General features: G+C 45.0%; 1 protein-coding gene and 1 long non-coding RNA gene across 2 annotated transcripts in view; one reads left to right on the plus strand and one right to left on the minus strand.

The window, feature by feature from the left end:
• Nucleotides 1–6412, minus strand: part of LOC112868411 (uncharacterized) — a 143776-nt gene extending 137364 nt beyond the window's left edge. Inside the window, exons 1-2 of the long non-coding RNA XR_015242546.1 lie at nucleotides 5648–6412; nucleotides 4628–4783 (exon numbers count right to left, since the gene is read on the minus strand). This is a non-coding gene — a long non-coding RNA (uncharacterized LOC112868411). The remainder of the gene's footprint in view (nucleotides 1–4627; nucleotides 4784–5647) is intronic.
• An 11225-nt stretch (nucleotides 6413–17637) lies between these two features.
• SLC14A2 (solute carrier family 14 member 2) overlaps nucleotides 17638–20334 on the plus strand; it is a 54121-nt gene continuing 51424 nt past the window's right edge. The window contains exon 1 of the mRNA XM_025931042.2: nucleotides 17638–17813. Coding sequence (XP_025786827.2) covers nucleotides 17661–17813 — 153 coding nt within the window. The 5' untranslated portion in view covers nucleotides 17638–17660. The remainder of the gene's footprint in view (nucleotides 17814–20334) is intronic.

The following is a 20334-nucleotide window of genomic DNA, read 5'->3' on the forward strand; positions in this document are numbered from 1 at the left end:
TCCATTTGTCCATTTTGTGTCAATCCTTTTGTACCATGGAAATTCCACTCTATTCCAGAATGATAATAATAATATTAATAACCAATAAGAAGCACTTATTCAGAAAGTTTTCCTCCAGAGCCTAAATAGATAGCCACTAACCTCCTAATCTTGCAACACTAAAGGTGTGGTACATAAGATCCATAAATGACATATGACAACTTGAAAAAGGATCTGAACCAGGATACCTTAAGTTTATCTCAATTTTTAGATAAAAATATACATAGAAGTTCTAATATGTATCCACACCCCAATTGACTGAGTGTCTTACAATACCCCTCAGGATGAATGTCCCACTTTGGGGACCCCTGGTTCTAGTTCACCTTAAAATGAAGCCTCTTCTGGAGAGGAGAGAGGAGAGGAAATTGGAGAGGTACACTGAGACCAAGTTGGACTTAATGTCCTGCCTGGGAGTTCGGGCATCCTGGGTTCACTGGGAAGCATTAAAGAGTCTTAAAGAAGGGGTGATATGACATGATTTGCATTCTTGCAAATTATTCTGAATGCACCAAGGAGAACGGATTGTGGAGCATACACAGATACCAGGAGTTATAACAGGAGGTATGATAATGGTCTGACTTAAGGCTGCAGCCTGGAGAAAAGTGGGAAGATTCACACGATAGTAAAAATTTGGTTATCCATTAAACTTGCCCAAGGTTAAACAGCTGGTAGGCAGCAGCTAAATTTAGACCCCAGGTCTCCTCACTCCCAATACAGTGATTTTTCTTCTGATTTGCCATGTCAGAGAACACCTGGTCCCTCTGTTTTATCCTCCCCCAGGGAGATAGGTGATCAGGAGGTAAGCCCAGATAGCAGCGTGCAGTTTCCAGCAGGGTGATGAAGGAAGGCAACAGGAAAGGAAAAGCACTGCCTTCTCCAGATGTATTTATCTTTGCAGGATCCATGAGGGGGCTCCATGAGAATCTGTTTTCTGGGTATTGAATCCCGTACTGAAATAACACACTTTCCAGTGACAACAAACTGAAACTCCAAGTGACTATTCATTCAAGTCCAGGCCTTAACAAAAGCCATAACCCATCCTTCTGAAGGGTGGAAGGTGATAGGGAGGTACCAACTTGGGGGAAAGAGAAATAGACTCTTGTAATCACTCCCACTAAGGGGCTTTCATCTCTTCTGTTGGGCTGTTTACAGTCCTTCTTCCTTTAAGCTAAAAAGTTAGCTCCTCCAAAAATTCCTTCCCAATTACCCCTTCCCTCTTGTCCCCTGCCTCCTGCCCCAGTCTCCTTTCTTATGGCATCTATTGGTCAAGGCTTAGTACATAAAACAGAAACCACTACAGGTATTTTAAGCAGAAAGGGATTTAATACAGGAATTTAGGGGCTCACAAAATTGGGGACACAGTTGTAGGAGTGAGCTTTGGGCCAGTAATTACTCCTGAAACACTACAGAACTGACCTACCATAGGAGCTACTACCTCTGAGGCCACCACTGAAACTACTGAGTTCAAAAACCCACCATTATATTCCAGGAATCAGGAAGCCAGAATCATGACATCACTATAGCTCCTGCCCCTCAAACCCACAAAGCTAGTGGCTGAGCAGTGAGCAGCAAAAAACATCATCTGTCCGTGACCTTTCTTTCAGGAGAAAACAGCTAAAAAGGCAAGACTTCTGCTTCACTTCTACCTTCTAAATTTTGCCTAATGCCTCAAATTGACAAAGCCTGATTTTATTCTAAAACCTCAGCTGCAAGAGAAGCTGAGAAATTTGATTTTTTTATTTTTTAATGTTTATTTATTTTTGAGAGAGAGGGAGACAAAGCGGGAGCAGGGGAGGGGCAGAGAGAGACAGAGACAGAATCTGAAGCAGGTTCCAGGCTCCGAACTGTCAGCGCAGAGCCAGATGCAGACTTGAACTTACAAACCATGAGATCATGACCTGGGCCAAAATCAGATGCTTAACCGACTGAGCCACCCAGGCGCCCCTGAGAAATTTGACTTTTAACTTTCTAGCCTCTTGGATATAGTAAGGTACCCTAGAAGGATTGAGCAAGCCACCCTACAGGCTCCAGCATGGGATATCCTAAATTACATTCTGTTTTTTTAATGTGTCTAACCACCCCTCAGCTCCTGAAGGACAGAGCTCCTGGAGGTCATGTCTGTCACATCCTTCAAGGCTGCAAGACTTGCAGATGAGAGGTCCTTGCTAAGGACAGCCAAATAATCAAATGATGAAACACAATCACTGTTTCAGTACTTTCTTACTTTGCTTTCTGATTCTGTTCCTGCCTTTAAATGTTATTTCTGAAGTAAACCCCCTTGAAGATAATGCTGGTTGGTACTTCTCAGGTGTGTCCCCACAGAGTGAGCCACAGGGCTGGCCATATACATTCCTCCTAAATTAGTGTGTTGATTGTGTTTCACAACTGATTCTCACCCAGAAGTGGTTTTTTTTTCCCCCAAAAGACATTTTTGCCCTATGAAGTTCGACCAACAGGAAACTAATTTCCTGCAAAAGTGTGAGGCCAACAGATCCTTCTTATATGCACTATTGTCTCATTTTGGCAGCAGACTACCTCCAAATTCTAAAAAAAGGTGCCCTCTACACTATTCTACAAGGTTGCTATGAGGATTAGATAACACAGAGAGCATTACCTACCACATAGTAGATGTCAGTAAGTATCAATTCCTTCCTTTTTCCTTCATAAAAAAGTATACCTTTCTGGGCTTCTGCTAAGAGACTGGCTAATTAGATCTTTGAAGAGGTATTAATGGCTAATGTATTAGTTATCTACTGATGTGTAACAAATTGCCCAAAACTTAGCAACTTAAAACAAGAAAAATGTCTTTGGCCAGGAATCTGGGAGCAACATAGCTGGGTGGTTCTGGCTTAGAGTCTCTAATGAGATGGCTGTCACGATGATGGCTTTACTAAAGGCTTTACTGGAGCTGGAGGATCCACTCTTAAGATGACTCTCTTGTGCATCTAGCCAGCTGATGCTGGTTGTTGCCAAGAGGTCTCAGTTCCTCTCCACGACAGACTCCTAAGGCTGCAGTTCCCCCAGAGCAAGTGACCCAAAAATGCAAGGCTGAAGTGGCAGTGTCTTTTAAACCTAGCCCCAGAAGGGACAGAACCTCCTTTCTATGATGTCCTGTTGGTTACACAGGTCAGCTCTGTGAGTACCGGGAAGCAAGGGTCACCAAGGGCCACTGTGGAGGTTGGCTGCCACACTTCATAATGGCCTAATAGGGTAGGTGAACTCTTCCATTTACTGTCATTGTGATTTGGAAGGGATTTTGAATGTCTCAATGCAAGTTTGTAAGATATTCTTAGAGATACTTTAATCTTTGTCAAGATTTTAGCTCTGGAGCACACTCATTAGACACTCAGAAAATATGTGAAGAAAGAATAAATTTGTCCCTTAAGCAACATATAAACATTCTCCAAAATGGAGCAACTCAAGAGATAAAGCATCTATGGGGCTTTCTTGTGAATATATATGTATATAAATTATGCATTGTGTGTGTGTGATAAAATGTCACCCACATGGTGAAATAAAATAAAGTACTTGGGAACATATAAACTATAAAAAATTAGTGATAATTGCTGAATTCCTTTTTATGTATACCTATATATATATATATATATATATATATATATATATATATATATATATCTTTATTCAATAGATAGGAACAGAAATGTATGAAATTATGAATTACAATTAAGGAATGGAATGAAATGGTATAAACCTTGACAATGCAATAATAATAATAATAAAATTAGTAAAAATTGATAAAAGCATATGAAAACAGTTTTCCTATTTTTCTTAGTTAGGAGGCAATCAGTACTACCTAAATATGAAACCTGGATTTTTTTTTTAAAGATACTGAGTTCTTAGTTTTTTAAATGCTTTTTCTGTTTTCTTAACCTTAAAAGGTTACAAAAACTAAAAATATTTCCCATGGTGAATAAACATTTATCTGAAGTTTAGCAGTTTCTCTAGTTTCACTTTAATTCATTTTTCTTTTGTTCAAGTCACACAAAATTAAATATGATACTTTCCGTTAAAAAACAATAGGTCAAAAAAACAAAAACAAAACAAAAATAATAGCTCATAAGACATTACCCTATTTCTAGGAAATAATTTTGTCTTTCCATTTTTTCTTTTGCTGCTCAGGAATATGAGCACAAAGGTATCTGGAAGGACAGCTCCCCAATGTTTATGATGGCCATTTCTGCATTTGGGAAGTGGCAGTAAGTTTCTGCATTCTTCCTGTGCTCTTCAGTATTTGAAATTTTCATAGTGACTACATATGACTTTTTTAAACATGACAAGGAGAGGCTTAAACTAAAAAGATTATGATTATTGGGTGGGTGATACTATCATCTCATTTGAAGGCATATTCCCCAAAATGTTTATGTCTTAGAACCTCAGAAGCCCTTGAAGATGTTATAGATGGGCCATCAGTTTTGAGAGGTGTACTTTACCTGCCTTTTGCCCTAGTGGGTTGGTGTGTAGAATTAATGCAACCAAGACAATGGGTTTGGTTCTCCAAATGAGCCATTTGTCTTCTCCCTGATCTGTGATCCCCATCTGTACCCCCAACCAGAACTGGACCACTTACAGAGGCAAAGCACTGATCAAGGGGCCTGCAAGTTGGAGTCTTGGTTGAATCCTACTTCCTAGTTCACAGTTGTATCAGCCGGGTCATGAAGGAATTAGGAGCACCACCAAAAAGGCAATGGAATCACAGACCCTTAGAAGGATGGCTCTGTAAACTCTGAAAAACAGAAAGAAACAGGACACAGGACTCCTTCACATCCAATTAAAATATCTTTTCAAAGTTGATCTTGGAGAAATGATGGTATTAAAAACCTTTCTACCAACAGGGAAGTTTTTGACTTTCATGACTTTTTGCATCCCTGGCTTACCAGGTTTTCTCACTGAGCATTTTGTGGGGGACCATTCCTTGTCATATAGGCTTGTCCTGCATATTGCAGGATATGTGGCCTCCCTGGCCTTTACCACTAAATAGTAGTGGTACCCCTCCTTCATTGAGTCAACCAAAAGATGCTCCCCTCATTTCCACCTTCATTCTCTACCCACCCCCACAGTGGGAAGCAGGGCAGTCCCATCCCTGGACACTCACAGTGTACCTTCTGGTTTCCATGAGGACAAGAAGAACTTTGTCTTGCTCACTGATGAATCTCTAGTGACTGACACATAGTAAGTACTCAACAAACATTTGAATTAATAAGCAATATCCAATGTAGGATCTGCTATGGAGAAATTAGTGTTTTAGGAAGATGAACATTTCTAAATATTTACATCAGCAAATCTACTCTCATTAAATTCCTGGTAGTTGGAGCCTTTAGAGCTTATGAACAGCCCCAGAAAAGCCAGGAGGACGTAGGCAGAAACTGACATTTGGTGACACCTACGGTTCGTGGAGTAGTGTGCTGCTCAGCCCTCTACATGTTGCCTTATGAGGCAGCAATCACTATTCTGCTTCCCAGATGAGGAGGAATCCCCACGTGGCACATGGTAGATGGCAGAGCTAGAATTTGGCTGGACTCCCAAGGCCATGTTCTTTTGGTTCCACCCACTGTGACCATCCCGGTGGAGTTTGCTCATCAACACTCACCCTCCTTTCAGATGCTCTCGAGAAAACACATCTTCAGAGGTTTCACAACAAAATTTGTTTTCCAGTGATGTCCAGATAAATTCCATCTCTTCGGAAGCTTGACTGCATAAATATAGCCAACATATCTCTCCCATTACATCAGTCAAGCTGCAGGGGGTCAGAGGACAAGCATCTCAGCAAATGTCTTCGGCCACTTGCTAAATGCATACTTTCTTTAACACTCAACTGTTGTAACCCCAAGTGGCTTCTTTGGAGATCTGAGGAAAGCTCATTTGGTAAATCTGGTTAGGGCTGAAGGAGAAGAAAGAGTGGGATAAAGTTAGATTAAGTCCCCATCTCCACACCAGGATCCCTCTGCTTTTCCTTCTTCGGTAGCTGGTCCGGAGCTGGCTGTCTCTGGAACCACATGATGTGCCAGGGCCACATACAGGGCAGTGTGACAGAACAGCTCACTTCCTCTCCCCAGGAAGACTGTTGCTCCATCCTTCACAGGACTCATGCAAGAGAGGAGGAGGAGGGAGAAGCCTTGCCAAGGAGTCTGGCAGCCTGGAGGCTGTGGCCCCTTCAGAGCAGAGACAGAGGGCTCAGGAGTGCCCATCTGTCTCCCCAGCCCATCTCCTCACCTGCTCCATCTCCTTCTCAGCACATCCTCTCCCACCAGCACTTCAATCCTCCTACTGTGCTGTGACTCTGAGGTTTCTCTCCTCTCTTCTCTTTCTCCTTCCTCCTATTCTCCTCCCTCCCCTGCCACTTCCCTTACGTCTCCCTGTAATGCCCCAGTCCTCCCACTTTTTCCTTCCTGCCTGCCAATTCCAACTGTATTCCTCTTCTCACTACCCCCACGTAATGTCCCCTTCCACTCTGGGCAGGGCTTCCTCTATTCTGTCTTCTCCAATATGGCACGAACTTATTGTTTGATTACTGATGTTCTTACTAGTGCCCTTCATTCCTGCATACCCCCACCCCCACCCCAGCATCCCACTGATGTTCATAGCATGAGGCTGTCATGACTAAAGCCTCCTAACCTTGACTCACCCCAACATGAATCCATGTTTATGCCCTCTTGGGGCCATTCACAGCAAGGACCCAACCTCATCTTCTCTTTACGGTGTTGTCTGAGCTTACAAAGCAAAGGTGAGTTTTCGATTTAGGTATTTTCAACAATGGGAGGAGCCTCCATTTCCATAGGTGCTACATTTTTATTTCTGAAACTGTGCACCCCTTACAAACTGGCTTTCTCGGGAGCGTGCCATGGTTAGGGCCCTGCACAGGTTGCGTGGGAAGCTGGGATTTAACTGCCACAGGCCAAGACACATGATGGAAAGGACTGGGGTGTTTGCCATCTCCTTTCATCTGGAGGTAGAGGATGTAAATGGTATTTAATGAAAATAATAAATCTAGCTTTGGTTTCGTTTTGGTTTTGCTGTTGGTAAATCTAATCTGGTTTCACTTGTTTACCGAATGCTTTCACCACTCAGCCAAAGTTCTGAAAAGAATGGAGATTGTGCCCAGGCCCTCTCCTCCTGCTCCCTTCTTGTAGCTCCCCACACCCAGTGCCTTCTCCCTACAAGAGCACTGCCCAGCTAGACCCCTGCCCCTGTGCTTCCCAGAGCTTATGAGTAAAGGAACCACCTGAAGGTCTTATTCAAATGCAAAGTCCGCTTCTGAGAAAGGGCCTAGAACCTGCACTTAGAAATACAGTGAGGGTCTGTCTGGGTGGCTCAGTCAGTTGAGCGTCCAACTCATAATTTCAGCTCAGATCATGCTCTCATGGTTGTGGGATCAAGCCCAGCATTGGGCTCCACGTTGAGTATGGAGCCTGCTTAAGATTCTCTCTCTCTCCCTCTCCCTCTGCCCCTCCCCTGCTCACATGTGCATCCATTCGCATCCTCTGCCCTCCCTTCTCAAAAAAAAAAAAAAAAAAGAAAAGAAAAGAAAAAAGAAATGTAGCTGATCCTCAGCCTGCACCATGAGTAACAGGGCAATAAAATGTGTTCTGCAAGGTCAGACACCCAAAGGTCCAGGTCATTGCTTCTCAGTCTGGGCTGCACATCAACATCAGCATCACCTGGAGAGCTCTTAACATTCTCAGTGCCCATGCTGCACCCCAGACCACTCACTGAAGCCACAATCTCTGGAGGAGGAGCCCAGGATCAGCATTTTTTTAAAGCTCCCAAAAGAAAGATGGTTGTGTGCTGTCAGGGATGAGAATCTACTCTCAGGGTTGAAAGGAAGAAGCATTCACATCTGGCTGAAGGGAAAGGGAAGGTGCCCTGAAAACAGCATTGCCCCCTACTCGCCCAGTTGTTTTTCCATCATGTGCAGAAAGTGAGGTCATGTTTGAAGACGGAGGGTGACTTGGGGAAGCCAGTGCCTGTAATGGCTCCCAAGCACATTACAGAATGCTCAGAAGTCTATCCAAAAGCATGGAGGATGGGGCAGTGGGGTGCTGCACTAGGAGAACCCCGCCCTGGGGCCCCTTTGGCTGCTGCTTAAGACCTGAGACTTAACACCATCCCCTTAACTGCCCTTCTTTACCTGTACCCAACACCACCCCCTCCCCCTTCAGAACACCTCCACTTTGTCTCCAGAAGGCCTTCAGTGTCACCTGACTCTGAGTTGTGCCCAGATTAGAGGCTCCAGGGACAGCGCCTGATGGGATCTGTCCCAATTTCTTCACCCTCCCAGGGACAGCCCTGCCTCCCCACTCTCATCCCTGTCACTTCTAGAAAATAAACATCTGTGCAGGGAAAACATTATCAAGGTTTTACTGAAAAGAAGAGGAGTAGCCCAGGGGCCTAAAGAATATGCCAAACTAAGTCCTTGGAGAGGTTAATTTCGGAAGAACTGTATCCCTGCCAAATGGAAGAACGGGGTTGCATACTGCCCCAAGTTGCACATAGGAAGTTCCAGTTTGAGGCCATGGTTCAGTTCCCAGAAGGAGGCATGTATTTGTACACATGAAACCTAAACTACATAAAGCCAGGCCCCAGGGAGAATGGAGGATGCACTAGCCTCTGAGCTCTGCATGAGGGGAGAGAGACATCCTGGGGGCAGAGCCCATGGGGTCAGTGATGGTGTTGTGGAAAGAGCCCAGGCCTGAGCATTAGGAGGCAGGGTCAGCCCCAGCCACTGTGTCAATGCCCTGTGTGACTCAGGTGAGAACCCTCACTTCTCTGGGCCAGTGAAATAAGAATAACACCACCCTGTCCCTCTCCCCATCATGGGATCATTCAGAGAAACAAATGCAGTTCTGGATAGGAGAGTACTTTGTAGAGTATGAAGTATTATGCGCACAGAGAGAGCAGTGTGGAATTTGCAGAGTTCGGAGTGCATATGTGCATGTGAGTGCACATGTATGAGTATGTGTGCACATACATGAGGATTGTGCATATGTATGAGTACAAGTGTGTGTGTGTGACTGTTGCACTGGGAAACAGATCCTAACCACTGCACGGGCCAAAGGAGAGGTCAGAGTGTCCCTGGGTCAGGAAAGCACTATAGCAATAATTGGGCTGGGACATGTGGGCAGGATTCAGGGAAGTAATGGAGAACAACACTCGAAGAAACAGAATGGAGCCTGAGGCAGCCGTGGGCCCAGAGGAGATCTCCTGCCCAGAACAGGAGTACGTGCTACAGAGAAGCTGGAGATTGGTTCAAGCACAGATGAAGCCCTGCCCCCTACCCCCTGCACCAAAGCAGAACCATGGGAGAGTGAGAACACGGCTGCCTTCACCTTTGGTGACACTCACCTCTTCCCCCAAGTAGCCCCCACCTGTGTGGAGACTGGACATGTTGCCCCCCGGGCAGTCTGGGAACACACCTGAAGTAGCCATCTGCAGACTCAGAATGTCTTCCTAGCAATTCTGTTTTAAAATAAAAAAGGTAAAAGCGGTAAGCTCCCAGTCCCAGCAGCAAGGCCCTTAGACTTGGAGCACCTCAGAAGCTTTCTGAGTAGTGGCAGGACCAAGCCATGTCTTAAGGTATTTCATCCATCACCAGGGGCAAGGTGGAGAGAAGCTGGAGAGCTGCAGTCAGGGAGACTGGCTGAGAGCTGACCTGGACAGAAGCGGACCAGCCCAAAGGGAGAAAACAGACTTACACAGCCAAGGCCCTTGAAGTGAAATTTGATGGCTTAGTAATTGCTGGTTTAGGGATGTGGTGAAGCAGGGGCTCAATACACAGCACATCAGAGGGTCATCCCACTTAAAGAATGTCAGCTGAGAAGGGTACAGTGACCCCCTCAGAATGTCCTTCCAAATGCAAGGAGATCCAGTATCTAAGGAGGAGATCCATGCAGGTCTAGCCTCCTCTCCCAATCCCACTCCGGGCCCTGGTTAGGTCCCCAGCTGCAGGCACCAGCCCTGGCCCCTGCGAAAGAACCCAGAAAATAGAGCCCCCAATGTGCTGACCACCAGCCATCTCTAACCCCAACAGTTTGCAGATGGGCCAGGGGAGGCTGTGCTCCCTCTTGACTCCCATCCCTCCCAGCCCGACCCCTGGCCCCGTGAGTCAGGCTCCTCTCAGCCCACATCAGACTCGCTGGGCTGGAGCTGCCAAGAAAAAATCTGAGCCCCCTAATAAAAAGGAGCATTCAGCCAACATCTTACACAAGCCAGCCCTGAGAAAGGCACCTCTCACCGTAGCCCAGCTGCCGGCCAGCCCCTTCTGTTCCCTGCCCTATCTGTCAAGGGACGAGGCCTCTCCTGGCTTGATCCCCTCCTTGGCCTCACTGAGGTATGATCCATGGATCTGTCCTGTCCCCATTCCAGCATCAACTTGGCCCCAGACAGCTGATTTCTCCCTTTCAACAGCTGTCCATGGGGCTCAGAAATCAGCAGAGCCCTGGCCCAGGGACCCAGCCTGACTCAGCAAGGTCCTTTTGGAGTCATGTCTCTGCCTTTGATCCTGCTGTCACTGAGATACACAAGCAAGATGGCAGAGAGTCTGGGGGCTTTGTTGGGTGAACCAAATTAAAGGAAATCCAGAGGTCCGCCCCAGAGAAAGGAAGATGAAGATCAATCTTTGAAGTGCTCTCATGTAGGGAAGGGAGGACATATATCCTGTGCAGATATGAAGGCAGCACTAGAACTAGCACTGGGTGAAACCGCAGGGACTTGACATCAGCTCCATAGACCTAATGGCTTCTAGTATGCAGACATGTTCACAAGGAGAGCAGCCTGCTTCATGGGATCGTGGGACACCAGCCAACTGTCAGAAGCACTAAAAAGTAGTTTCCTTCATTGATTGAGAGAGGTGAAGAATATCCTTTTTGATCCTGAGGTTGTAGATATACACGAAACTGTTTTCCATAATTGCATCAACTACAAACTCTTGGGAAAAATTAATTCAACAAATGTTTTGGAAAACCTGCTAATCACTTTTTCTTCTCTAGAGCTGCTGTGACCTCCAAAACTCAGCTTGGGTAGATGATGAATAAACGAGGCCATTTTAGATTCACCCTGGGATGACAACTTCACTGGCATACTTAATCCCAATAGGCCATGGGAAAGAGAGAGAGCCTTGGCTCTGCACTAATTCACACCAACAACTCAAGAAACCCCTCCAGTCATAAGCCCCCATTCTCCCTTGACACCCAGAATGTGCTAGAGAGGATACAGCCCCTCCCCATTGAGCATGGGCATGCTTTGGCATTGCTACCAGGGACAGATAGTCCTTTAGAGAAAAAAGTCAGGTCAAGAATTAAAGTTAGGGGCACCTGGGTGGCCCAGTCGGCCCAGTGTCTGACTTCGGCTCAGGTCATGATCTCACGTTTGTGAGTTCAAGCCCCGCATCAGGCTCTGTGCTGACAGCTCAGAGCCTGGAGCCTGCTTCAGATTCTGTATCTCTCTCTCTCTCCCCCTCCCCTGCTCATGCTCTGCCTCTCTCTGTCTCTCAAATATAAATAAATGTTTAAAAAAATGTTTAATTAAAAAATAAAGAATTTCAAAGTTAGTACAATAGAGTCAGACACGTTTTCTAAATATTGCAAGAATTGGGGTCCAAATATAGGGACTGAGAACTCTTCCCAGTCTGGCTTCTGACTCCCTACCTTCCTCTTTCTATTGTCTGCTGACACCCTTCCCCATATTCCAGCAAGGTGTACAACTGGGATTTCCTGGCACAAACCATGGATGTATTTTCTTAGGCATGTCCTTGGCCTTGAGTGTTCTCCTCCCTCTGTCTTGCTCAGCCAAGTCCCCACGTGAAAGCCTGGGCCCCAGTCTTTTCGTGCCCAGGAGCTGCCCTGTGCTCCTACAGCTGGCCCCGCATCCCCTCTGCTATTGCCTTTCCTCTGTTCTGAAAGTCTGTTCACTTCTCTCTCCCTGCCTTCCGAAGCCCAAGCCCAAACATGAGCACTGTGCAGGCAGCTCTGATACTTCTGGGGGAGTCCAAGGACACACAGTAGGTGCGCAACAGAGAGCATTCTTACAAGGAGGATGGAGGAGCTAGTGTTTCGGGAGCCCCCTTGTGGGAACATTCAAGGCCTGGGTTTTGGAGAGACATGAGGCTGATCCAACAGCCCTTTCCGTCCATATTTCTGAGGGAGAAGAGGTGCGGGCAGCCAAGGGGAGCATTTGCACGCCAAGCAGATAATTATGTGTTCTTGGAAGCTGGTTTAATGGACTGGCTCAGAGCTGAGTTGGGAATGGGCTCTGAGGCCTGCCGCCTTCAGACGGGACGTGGCTCAGGCAAGGATTTCACCGTCCAGTTTTAACAAGTGGCCAACGCCTTATGGAAACTTTTGAAAGGCGTTCTGTTTCAGGCCAGCCAGCTTGTACTTCATCTGGTTACTTTACCCATCTTTCCTTCAATTTGAGAGCACAAGAAGAAAGGAAACTAAAAATCACTGAGTGCCTACTACGTGCCAAGAACCAAGTCAGCAATTTCACTGTCCTAAGAGTCCCACATTGCCCTTTGAAGAGGGAGAAACAGAGGCCCATGTAGCCCCTCGCGGCAGAGAAAAGAGTGAAGCTGGGCATCTCAGCTTCTGCAGCCTGTGCTCTTTCCAGACACAGCGACCTTCTCTTTACAAGGCCATTCTTGCTGCACGTCTCAATCCTACCCCAAAGCCAAAATTCCCCCAGTTGAACAGGATAAACATTCCCATGGCAAAGGAACGCTGTGTTCCCCAGAGGAGATGCAATCACGTTGTTCCTGCTTAGGCTATGTGTGCTTATGAAATAGAACTGGGCTGAGGGCCTGGACACGGGCTGAGGGCAGCCACCCCTCCCCTGAATCCCCCAGCTGTGCCCTGCAAGGCAGTTAGAGTAACAGAAGGGTAGGGAGCCCAGGGTGGAGAGCTGGGTCTAATCTTGACTTTGCAGCAAGCTGCTGGTTTTCCTGGGTCTCTGCTTCCTCTTGCCATCACAAGGCAGTAGCTTGCTTCGAAAAGTGCAGAGTTGGGGCGCCTGGGTGGCGCAGTCGGTTAAGCGTCCGACTTCAGCCAGGTCACGATCTCGCGGTCCGTGAGTTCGAGCCCCGCGTCGGGCTCTGGGCTGATGGCTCGGAGCCTGGAGCCTGTTTCCGATTCTGTGTCTCCCTCTCTCTCTGCCCCTCCCCCGTTCATGCTCTGTCTCTCTCTGTCCCAAAAATAAATAAAAAAAAGTTGAAAAAAATTTAAAAAAAAAAAAAAAAAAAGAAAAGTGCAGAGTTAAATCCATGTGAGAAATAATTCTTATTTTGCTTTCCTGGGCATTGATTTCTCTATCTGTAGTTGCAAATGTTGTCCACATACAGGAGAGACTCAGAGGTAGAGAAGAAAGTACCTTTTTGGAGATGACTCTGGAGAGAGTACTTCCCTCGTACAATCACTCATTCTTTCCAAAATCATTAGACACATATTGAGGGCTTACTATGTGTCAAGCTCTCTGCCAGGCAGAACAAATACAGAAATCAACAAGATAAAGCCCCTGTTCTTAAAGGACTCCTAATGTATAAGCCATTTTTTCATCAAAAAAAAATATGTATGTATATACATATAAGTGTTTGAATTGTCATGGTTAGAAAATAATCCTGAATATACCCATTCTCCACTCCTGTATACTTAAGCCCTATCACTAAAAAATATTTCCTTGACTATATAATATACATTGTTCTCATATTTCAAAATTTATTAAATCAGCACACATCTTACAATTTTGATTGGCAGCATTTTCTTCTTGGCGATACACCAAATAATGATCATCTTACAGATGATCACATCTTAGATTTAATGAAATATATTTCATTTCACTTTTCAATTGGGCTTTTAAAGGAATTAACAGCCACTGAATTTAACATAAGGTTTTTCCAGCACATTTCTAGTTCGTCCAGATGTATGGTGTCACACACATCATGTGTCTAGATAACCTGATTGCCCCTCATTTTTTCTTCTGGATGGCTTGGAAGCAATCTCATACCAATGGGCCAGGATGCTGTATCACCTCTTGGCCACCAGAGGGAGAGAGCACCTTGGTTCTCAGGCTTGCTGGTTTTCCCTCTCTCTTAAACCATTCCAGCATGCCCCCTCCAGGGCAATCTGAAACACACTCAAACTCCACCTGCAAGGTCAGAATAGAGGAAAGGGCTCTCTTTCAGAGCAATGGCAGTCAGAAAGAGGAATTAGTTCTGAATGATGTTTGCAAACCTACAATAAAAATCAGCTATGGTTTAAATGAGCAACTCTGGGGAATGAGGACACGTGTTAGACATGGCAGAGTTCTTGCCACAAAAAATGAAGAGCTGATGAGTGTGGCCCCATGCCCTTCTTAAACCATTCAAGACTCAGGATACTTGTAAAGTTGTGCAAGGAAGTTTTCCCACTCCAGCAATCACCTGTAGCCTTCTATTCTTCCTCCTTTTCTTCCTCCCTTTCTTCCTTCCCTCATTTAACTATTTATTGAACATCTGCTATGTGCCAGGCACTTAGCTAGGAGCTAAGAATAGAATACAGCAGTAAACAGAACAAAAAAGGTCACTGTCCTCATGTATCTTAAGTTCTGGTGGGGAGACATACACTATAAAAATAAATCTATCATCACTTGGTACAAAAAAAAATGCTATAAGGAAAGACATTAGGTCCCATGAGAGTATGATAGGAGAACATGGTCAGGAGCTGATCTGGGCAGTCTTCTCTGATGAGTGGTAATGGAGACAATGCTTGAGGGAAGAAGAGGAGTTTCTAGGTAACTAGCAAGGGAGAGCCCATCTGGGCACACAGACCAGCATTTGCAGAGGCCCTGAGGTGGAAAGTGTTCAACACTTAGGTACTGAAAGGAGGCAAGTGTGGAACTTAGAGACAAGGGGCAGGAGAAACCCAGGGTGGGCTAACACATAATAGGAACATGGTGGTACAGAGTTCTGTGTGCATGTTTAAGATGCATTTTTCCATCAGTAGCCATTGATGGGATTGAAGCAGGGAACAGACATGAGCAAAGTTGAGTACTGATATGACAGCACTGGTGGCCATGTGGAGCATGGCGTGAAGGAGAAATCTGAGAAGTGAGGTGTCCGATTGGGAGTTACTGGAGCAGTGGCAAGAGGTGATGGCAGCCAAATGGTGACAGTGGGCATCCAGGTGTATTTTAGAGGTAGTATTACTGGATTGGGGGAGGTTAGAGGGGGTATTATAAGGAGTAGCTTGGAATGGAGAGAGGACTTTTCCTGGGACAGGCACCTTTCAGAGAGGACAGGATCTGAGAAGAAAACATTATGAGCTGTTTCAGTGCATTAACTTTATGCTATTTCTGGAACATCCATATGCAAGTGTAAAGTAGACAATTAAATCTGTGAATCCAATGCTCAAAACTGGGCTGGAAATATTAGATTTGGGAGTCATAGGTACACAGATGGAGGATAAAGCCACAGTGAGAGCTGACGTCACCTGGGTAGGAGCATCAGTAAAGAGAAAATGGTCCAGAACAGAGCTCAACAGAATGCTTATATTTACAGGAGGAGCCAGCCAAGGACAGTGTGAAAGAGCAGCTAGAGAGAGGATCAATGTAAATGCCAAAAAGAGGAGAGTGTGTCAAGGAGGGATGGTCAGCTGTGTGGATGCCCTGAGCTGTCTGATGAGATGAAGACCAAAGCATGTTTCAGATTTGCCAACATGGAGGTCTTACAGCAGGGGCAGTAGCAGCAGAAACCAGCCTGGGCTGGCCAAAGACGGAAAGGGGAGTGCCAGGAGTCCGCCCAAGAGGATGGCAAGCATAAATCTAAAGTGACAGCAGCCTACCCAGTTATGCAGTTTTTCTCAGGCAATGTTCAGTTGCTTGATGAAAGCCTAGAAGAGATGGAGTGTTGGGTTTAGCCTGGCCAGGATTTCACCACGCAAGCATGAGAGAGGGATTGGGGAGGGCAGAGCAAGGGTGTTGAAAGAAGTAAAGTGACTGCTCCAAAGTCTAAGTTGGTTAAGGAGGGCAGGGGAGATAGGGAGCTGGTGGAGCTAAGGGACTGGAGGTCTCCCAGAAGTGAAAGTGCTGTCAGTGGACGCACTTGAGCAGGTGAGCCTGAAGTCCAAAGGAGAGCATCAGACTCTGGAGATTTCATAGTTTGTGTAAGACCAAGTCCACGTGGTGACTGTGGAAATTAGTGGCTGAAAAGAAGAGGTAGAGAGGGTCACTAGAAATGAGGAACACAAGGGTCTGTGAAGTCAGAGAATGCAGTGATGACTTAATGTCAAAGAGATCAATCTCAATCAATGTACAGACATTGAAGTTACTGAAAATTATTGGAGTAGAGATGAAGATAACTAGAAAGGAGCCCCTCAAGTCTTCACTGAAGGAGTGAATGACCAGGAAGTCAGTAACACAGCAGTGAGCAGTGAGAGGGATAACGTAAGCCTCAAAAAAGAGGGCTTTCTGCACCAGCGAAGTGAGCAGTGGTCTGGAAGCAACAGGGAAGAACAAGAAATCCTTTCATTGGGAGTAGGAAATAGCCCAGGGAAATGGCACTAATGCAAGTAGAGGAAGGGGTCTGGCTCCCCTTTGGAAGAGAACTCTGCATCATTTATCTGGGTCTGCAGTGCTAAGTGTGAGGAACACCAGCACCCATGCTAGGGATCTGCAGACCCCGTCCTAAGATACACTGTCTTGCAACTCAGGGGAGGCAGGGTGGAGCCATGGGGAGAAGTCTAGATCATACTGAGAGGGGACTGTGCAGGTCCAAAGCCACCTGTCATAGGAACAGTAAAGTAAGTGAAGACATAACTGAGCCAGGGGAAGACAAAGAAGAACAGAACGGCTAAGGTGGCTTAAAGAGGAAGGAGAGAAGCACGCACTACCAGCGGGCAGCCACAGTAAGCCAGGAAACTGAGGACCGCAGGCAGAAGTTACTCCACCAGCTAGTCCTGGCATAAACCCTGGCCCCGGTAGTGAAGGGAAAAGGAGTCCCACGTGGAGGGGGAAGGACCTCCAGCCTGGTGCACACAGCTTCTAGTAGATGTTACCAGAACTGCTGCTGCTTCTTTGAACTGTTCCTGGGGAAGGAAAAGGAGGAAGAAGCTGGAAAGGGCACTGACAGCAGAGGGAAGAGAGGAGGGACTAGAGGTCAACCATAATCAACATAAGCTCCATAGCAAGTAAGAAAAGGAGTCGCCCTTAGATCCCCACTCAGTTAGAAGCCCCAGATCTATGTGCGCATATCAAAGAGAAAGTATTTTTACAACTACAGCAGTGAGATAGTACTATGGATAATATAAAAGGTAGAGAAAACATATTTCAGTGATCAGGAAAAAAAAGAGAGGCATCTATTCTAACTGGGTGGTCAGGGAAATCTTCACGGCAGAAATGGACTTTCCTCTGGACTTGGAAGAATGGGGGGATTTTGAAAGATAAGACCACAATGGTGGAGGAGTGGCCCCAGGGCTCTCTGGCAGCACTCTACTGCAAGAGTCATGTATCAGGACCAACTGCATGCCTCCTGCGGCCTCCCTGCAGCCTCAGCCAAGTCCCCCTGGGCCCCATCCTGACTCACTGTTCTCCCCCTTTCCTTTCCGCTTGCAGGACCTAGGAGCGACTGCCCCCTGAAGGAAATGTCTGACACTCATCACAGCAGCCCTCTCCTGACAGAGCCTCTTTCCAGCAGATACAAACTGTATGAGTCAGAGTTTACCAGCCCTAGCTGGCCCTCAAGCCCCCAGGATACACACCCAGCCCTGCCCCTCCTGGAAATGCCTGAAGAAAAGGTGAGGAGTGTCCCTCCCAGGATATTTCACAGGTGGAGGGAAGGGGAGGAAGGGTGATGAAAGAAGCTGCTCTCCCAGCTGCCCAGTGCACGGGTTGCATAATGCCATGGAAGGGTCACTGGCCGGGGAGGCTCTGCCCCAGTCAATGCAGGGTTCCACCCCCTGGTTGGTCCCAGTGGGTCTAAGATAGAAAACGTGTTTCTGTGTGCAACATGATTTTAGAAGCAGGCAGGGAATGCACAGTCACACGCCGGTCTTCCAACCAGTCCCCAAAATCTTTCCCCTTAGACCTGCTTCCTTGAATTACCTTATTGTCTCCCAAAGTAAGGCCTGTGTTCAAATGCTAGCTTTCAACACTCCTTGAACTGATAGAGTGGAGAGGGATCCAGGACCACTAACGTTTGAGTTTTTTTTTAATGAGATATAATTTACATGCCACAAAATTCACCCCTTTAAAGTATACATTTCACTGATTTTTAGCATAATTACAAAGTTTGCCAACATCACCACCACTGAACTCCAGAATATTTTCATCACCTTGAAAAGAAACCCAATACTCATTAGCAGTCACTCCGCATTCCACCGGGCACCACCAATCTACCTTGTGTCCCTGTGGACTTGCCCATTCCGTATGTGTGATGTAAATGGAATCATATAACATATGGCCTTTTGTGAAATGCTTGTGTCATTTAGCATAATGCTTTCAGGTGCATCCTTATTGTAGCATGACTCGGTACATCATTTCTTTTTATGACCCAACAATATTTCATGGTATGAGTGTACCATAGCCTACTTACCCATTCATCCATTGATTGACACTGGGTTGTTTCTTTTTGCCTGTTATAAAAAAAAAAAAAAAAAAAAAAACAATGCTACTGTGAACATTTGTGTCGAAGTTTTCGTGCAGACATATGTTTTTCTTCTTCTTGGGTATATATCCAGAAGTGGAATTTCTGGGTCATATGGTAAATCTATGTTTAACATTTTAAGGAGCTGCCAAACTGTTTTCCTAAGTAGCTGCATCAGGTGTACATTCTCTCCAGCCAGGTATACATTGTTCCAGTCTACCTCCTTGTCAAAACTCATTACAGTCTGTCTTTTTTATTAGAGCCTGGGTGGATGTGAACTGACATCTCACTGTGATTTTGATTAGTATTTCCCTAATGTCAAATTGATGTTGAACATCTTTTCATGTGCTTAATGACCACTTATATACCGTCTTAAGAAAAATGTCTTTTCAAATCCTTTGCCCATCTTTCAATTGGGTTATTTGTCTTTTTATTGTGGAGTTGTAATAGTTCTTTATATATTCTGGATATTAGGCCCTTGCCAATTGTATGATTCACAAATAATTTCTCCCACTTTATAGGTCTTTTCACTATCTTGATAGTGTCCTTAGAAGCACAAAATTTGTGATTTTAAGTCCAATTTATCTCTCTTGTCTTTGATTGCTTATGTATTTGGTGTCATATCTAAGAAACCATTTTCTTATCCAGGTCACAAAGATTTACTCCTATGTTTTTATCTAACAGTTTTATAATTTTAGCACTTACAGATAAGTCTTTTCTCCATTTTGAGTTAATTTTTGTATAAGGCATTAAGTAGGGGTCCAATTATCCAGTTGTCCCAACACCATTTATTGAAAAGGCTATTCTTTCTCCATTGAACTGTTTTGACACTCATCAAAAATCAACGGACCGTAGGTGTATGTGTTTATCTCTAGACTCTCAATTTTATTTAACTGATTTATATACCTATCCTTATGCGAGTACCACGCTATCTTGATTACGGTAGCTTTGTAGTAAGTTTTGAAATCAAGCAAGATTGTTTTGTCTGTGCTCAGACCCCTGAATTTCTATATTAATTTTAGGATCTGACTTTGAATTTCTGAAAAAAAAAATGAAACTCGGATTTTGGTAGAGATTGTATTAAATCTATAGATCAATTTAAGGAGTATTGCCATTTTTAACAAGAGTAAGTCTTCCAATCCATGGACACAGGATATATTTCCATTTACTTAAGTCTTTAATTCCTTTTGATTTTTTGTAGTTTTTAGTATTGAAAAACTTGTATAAAACCTTTAGTTTTAGGATATAAAGCCTTTCTTGTTAAATTTATTCCAAAATATTTTATTCTTTTTCATACTGTCATAAATAGAATTTTCTTCACAATATTCTTGGATTGTTCCTTGCTCATATATAACAATAAAGTTGATTTTTGTATATTGATCTTCTATCCAGCAAATTTGCTGAACTTGTCCATTAACTTTAATAGGTTTGGTGGGGGGCGGGGAGGTGGTTGAAGATTTTTTAAGGAGTTTCTATACAGCAGAATGTCCCATCTGCAAATGGAGAGATTTTAAATCCTTTCTTTCTAATCTGGGTCCCTTTTGGTCTGTTTTTTTCTTATCTAATTGATCTGGCCAAAACTTGCAGTACATTATTAAATCGAAGTGACAAGAGAACCAACATCATTGTCTCATTCCTGATCTTAAAGGGAAAGCATCCCATCTTTCACCATT

Source organism: Puma concolor, chromosome D3 (assembly GCF_028749965.1).
Source record: "Puma concolor isolate L17-30 chromosome D3, mPumCon1.1.hap2, whole genome shotgun sequence".
Taxonomy (NCBI): domain Eukaryota; kingdom Metazoa; phylum Chordata; class Mammalia; order Carnivora; family Felidae; genus Puma; species Puma concolor.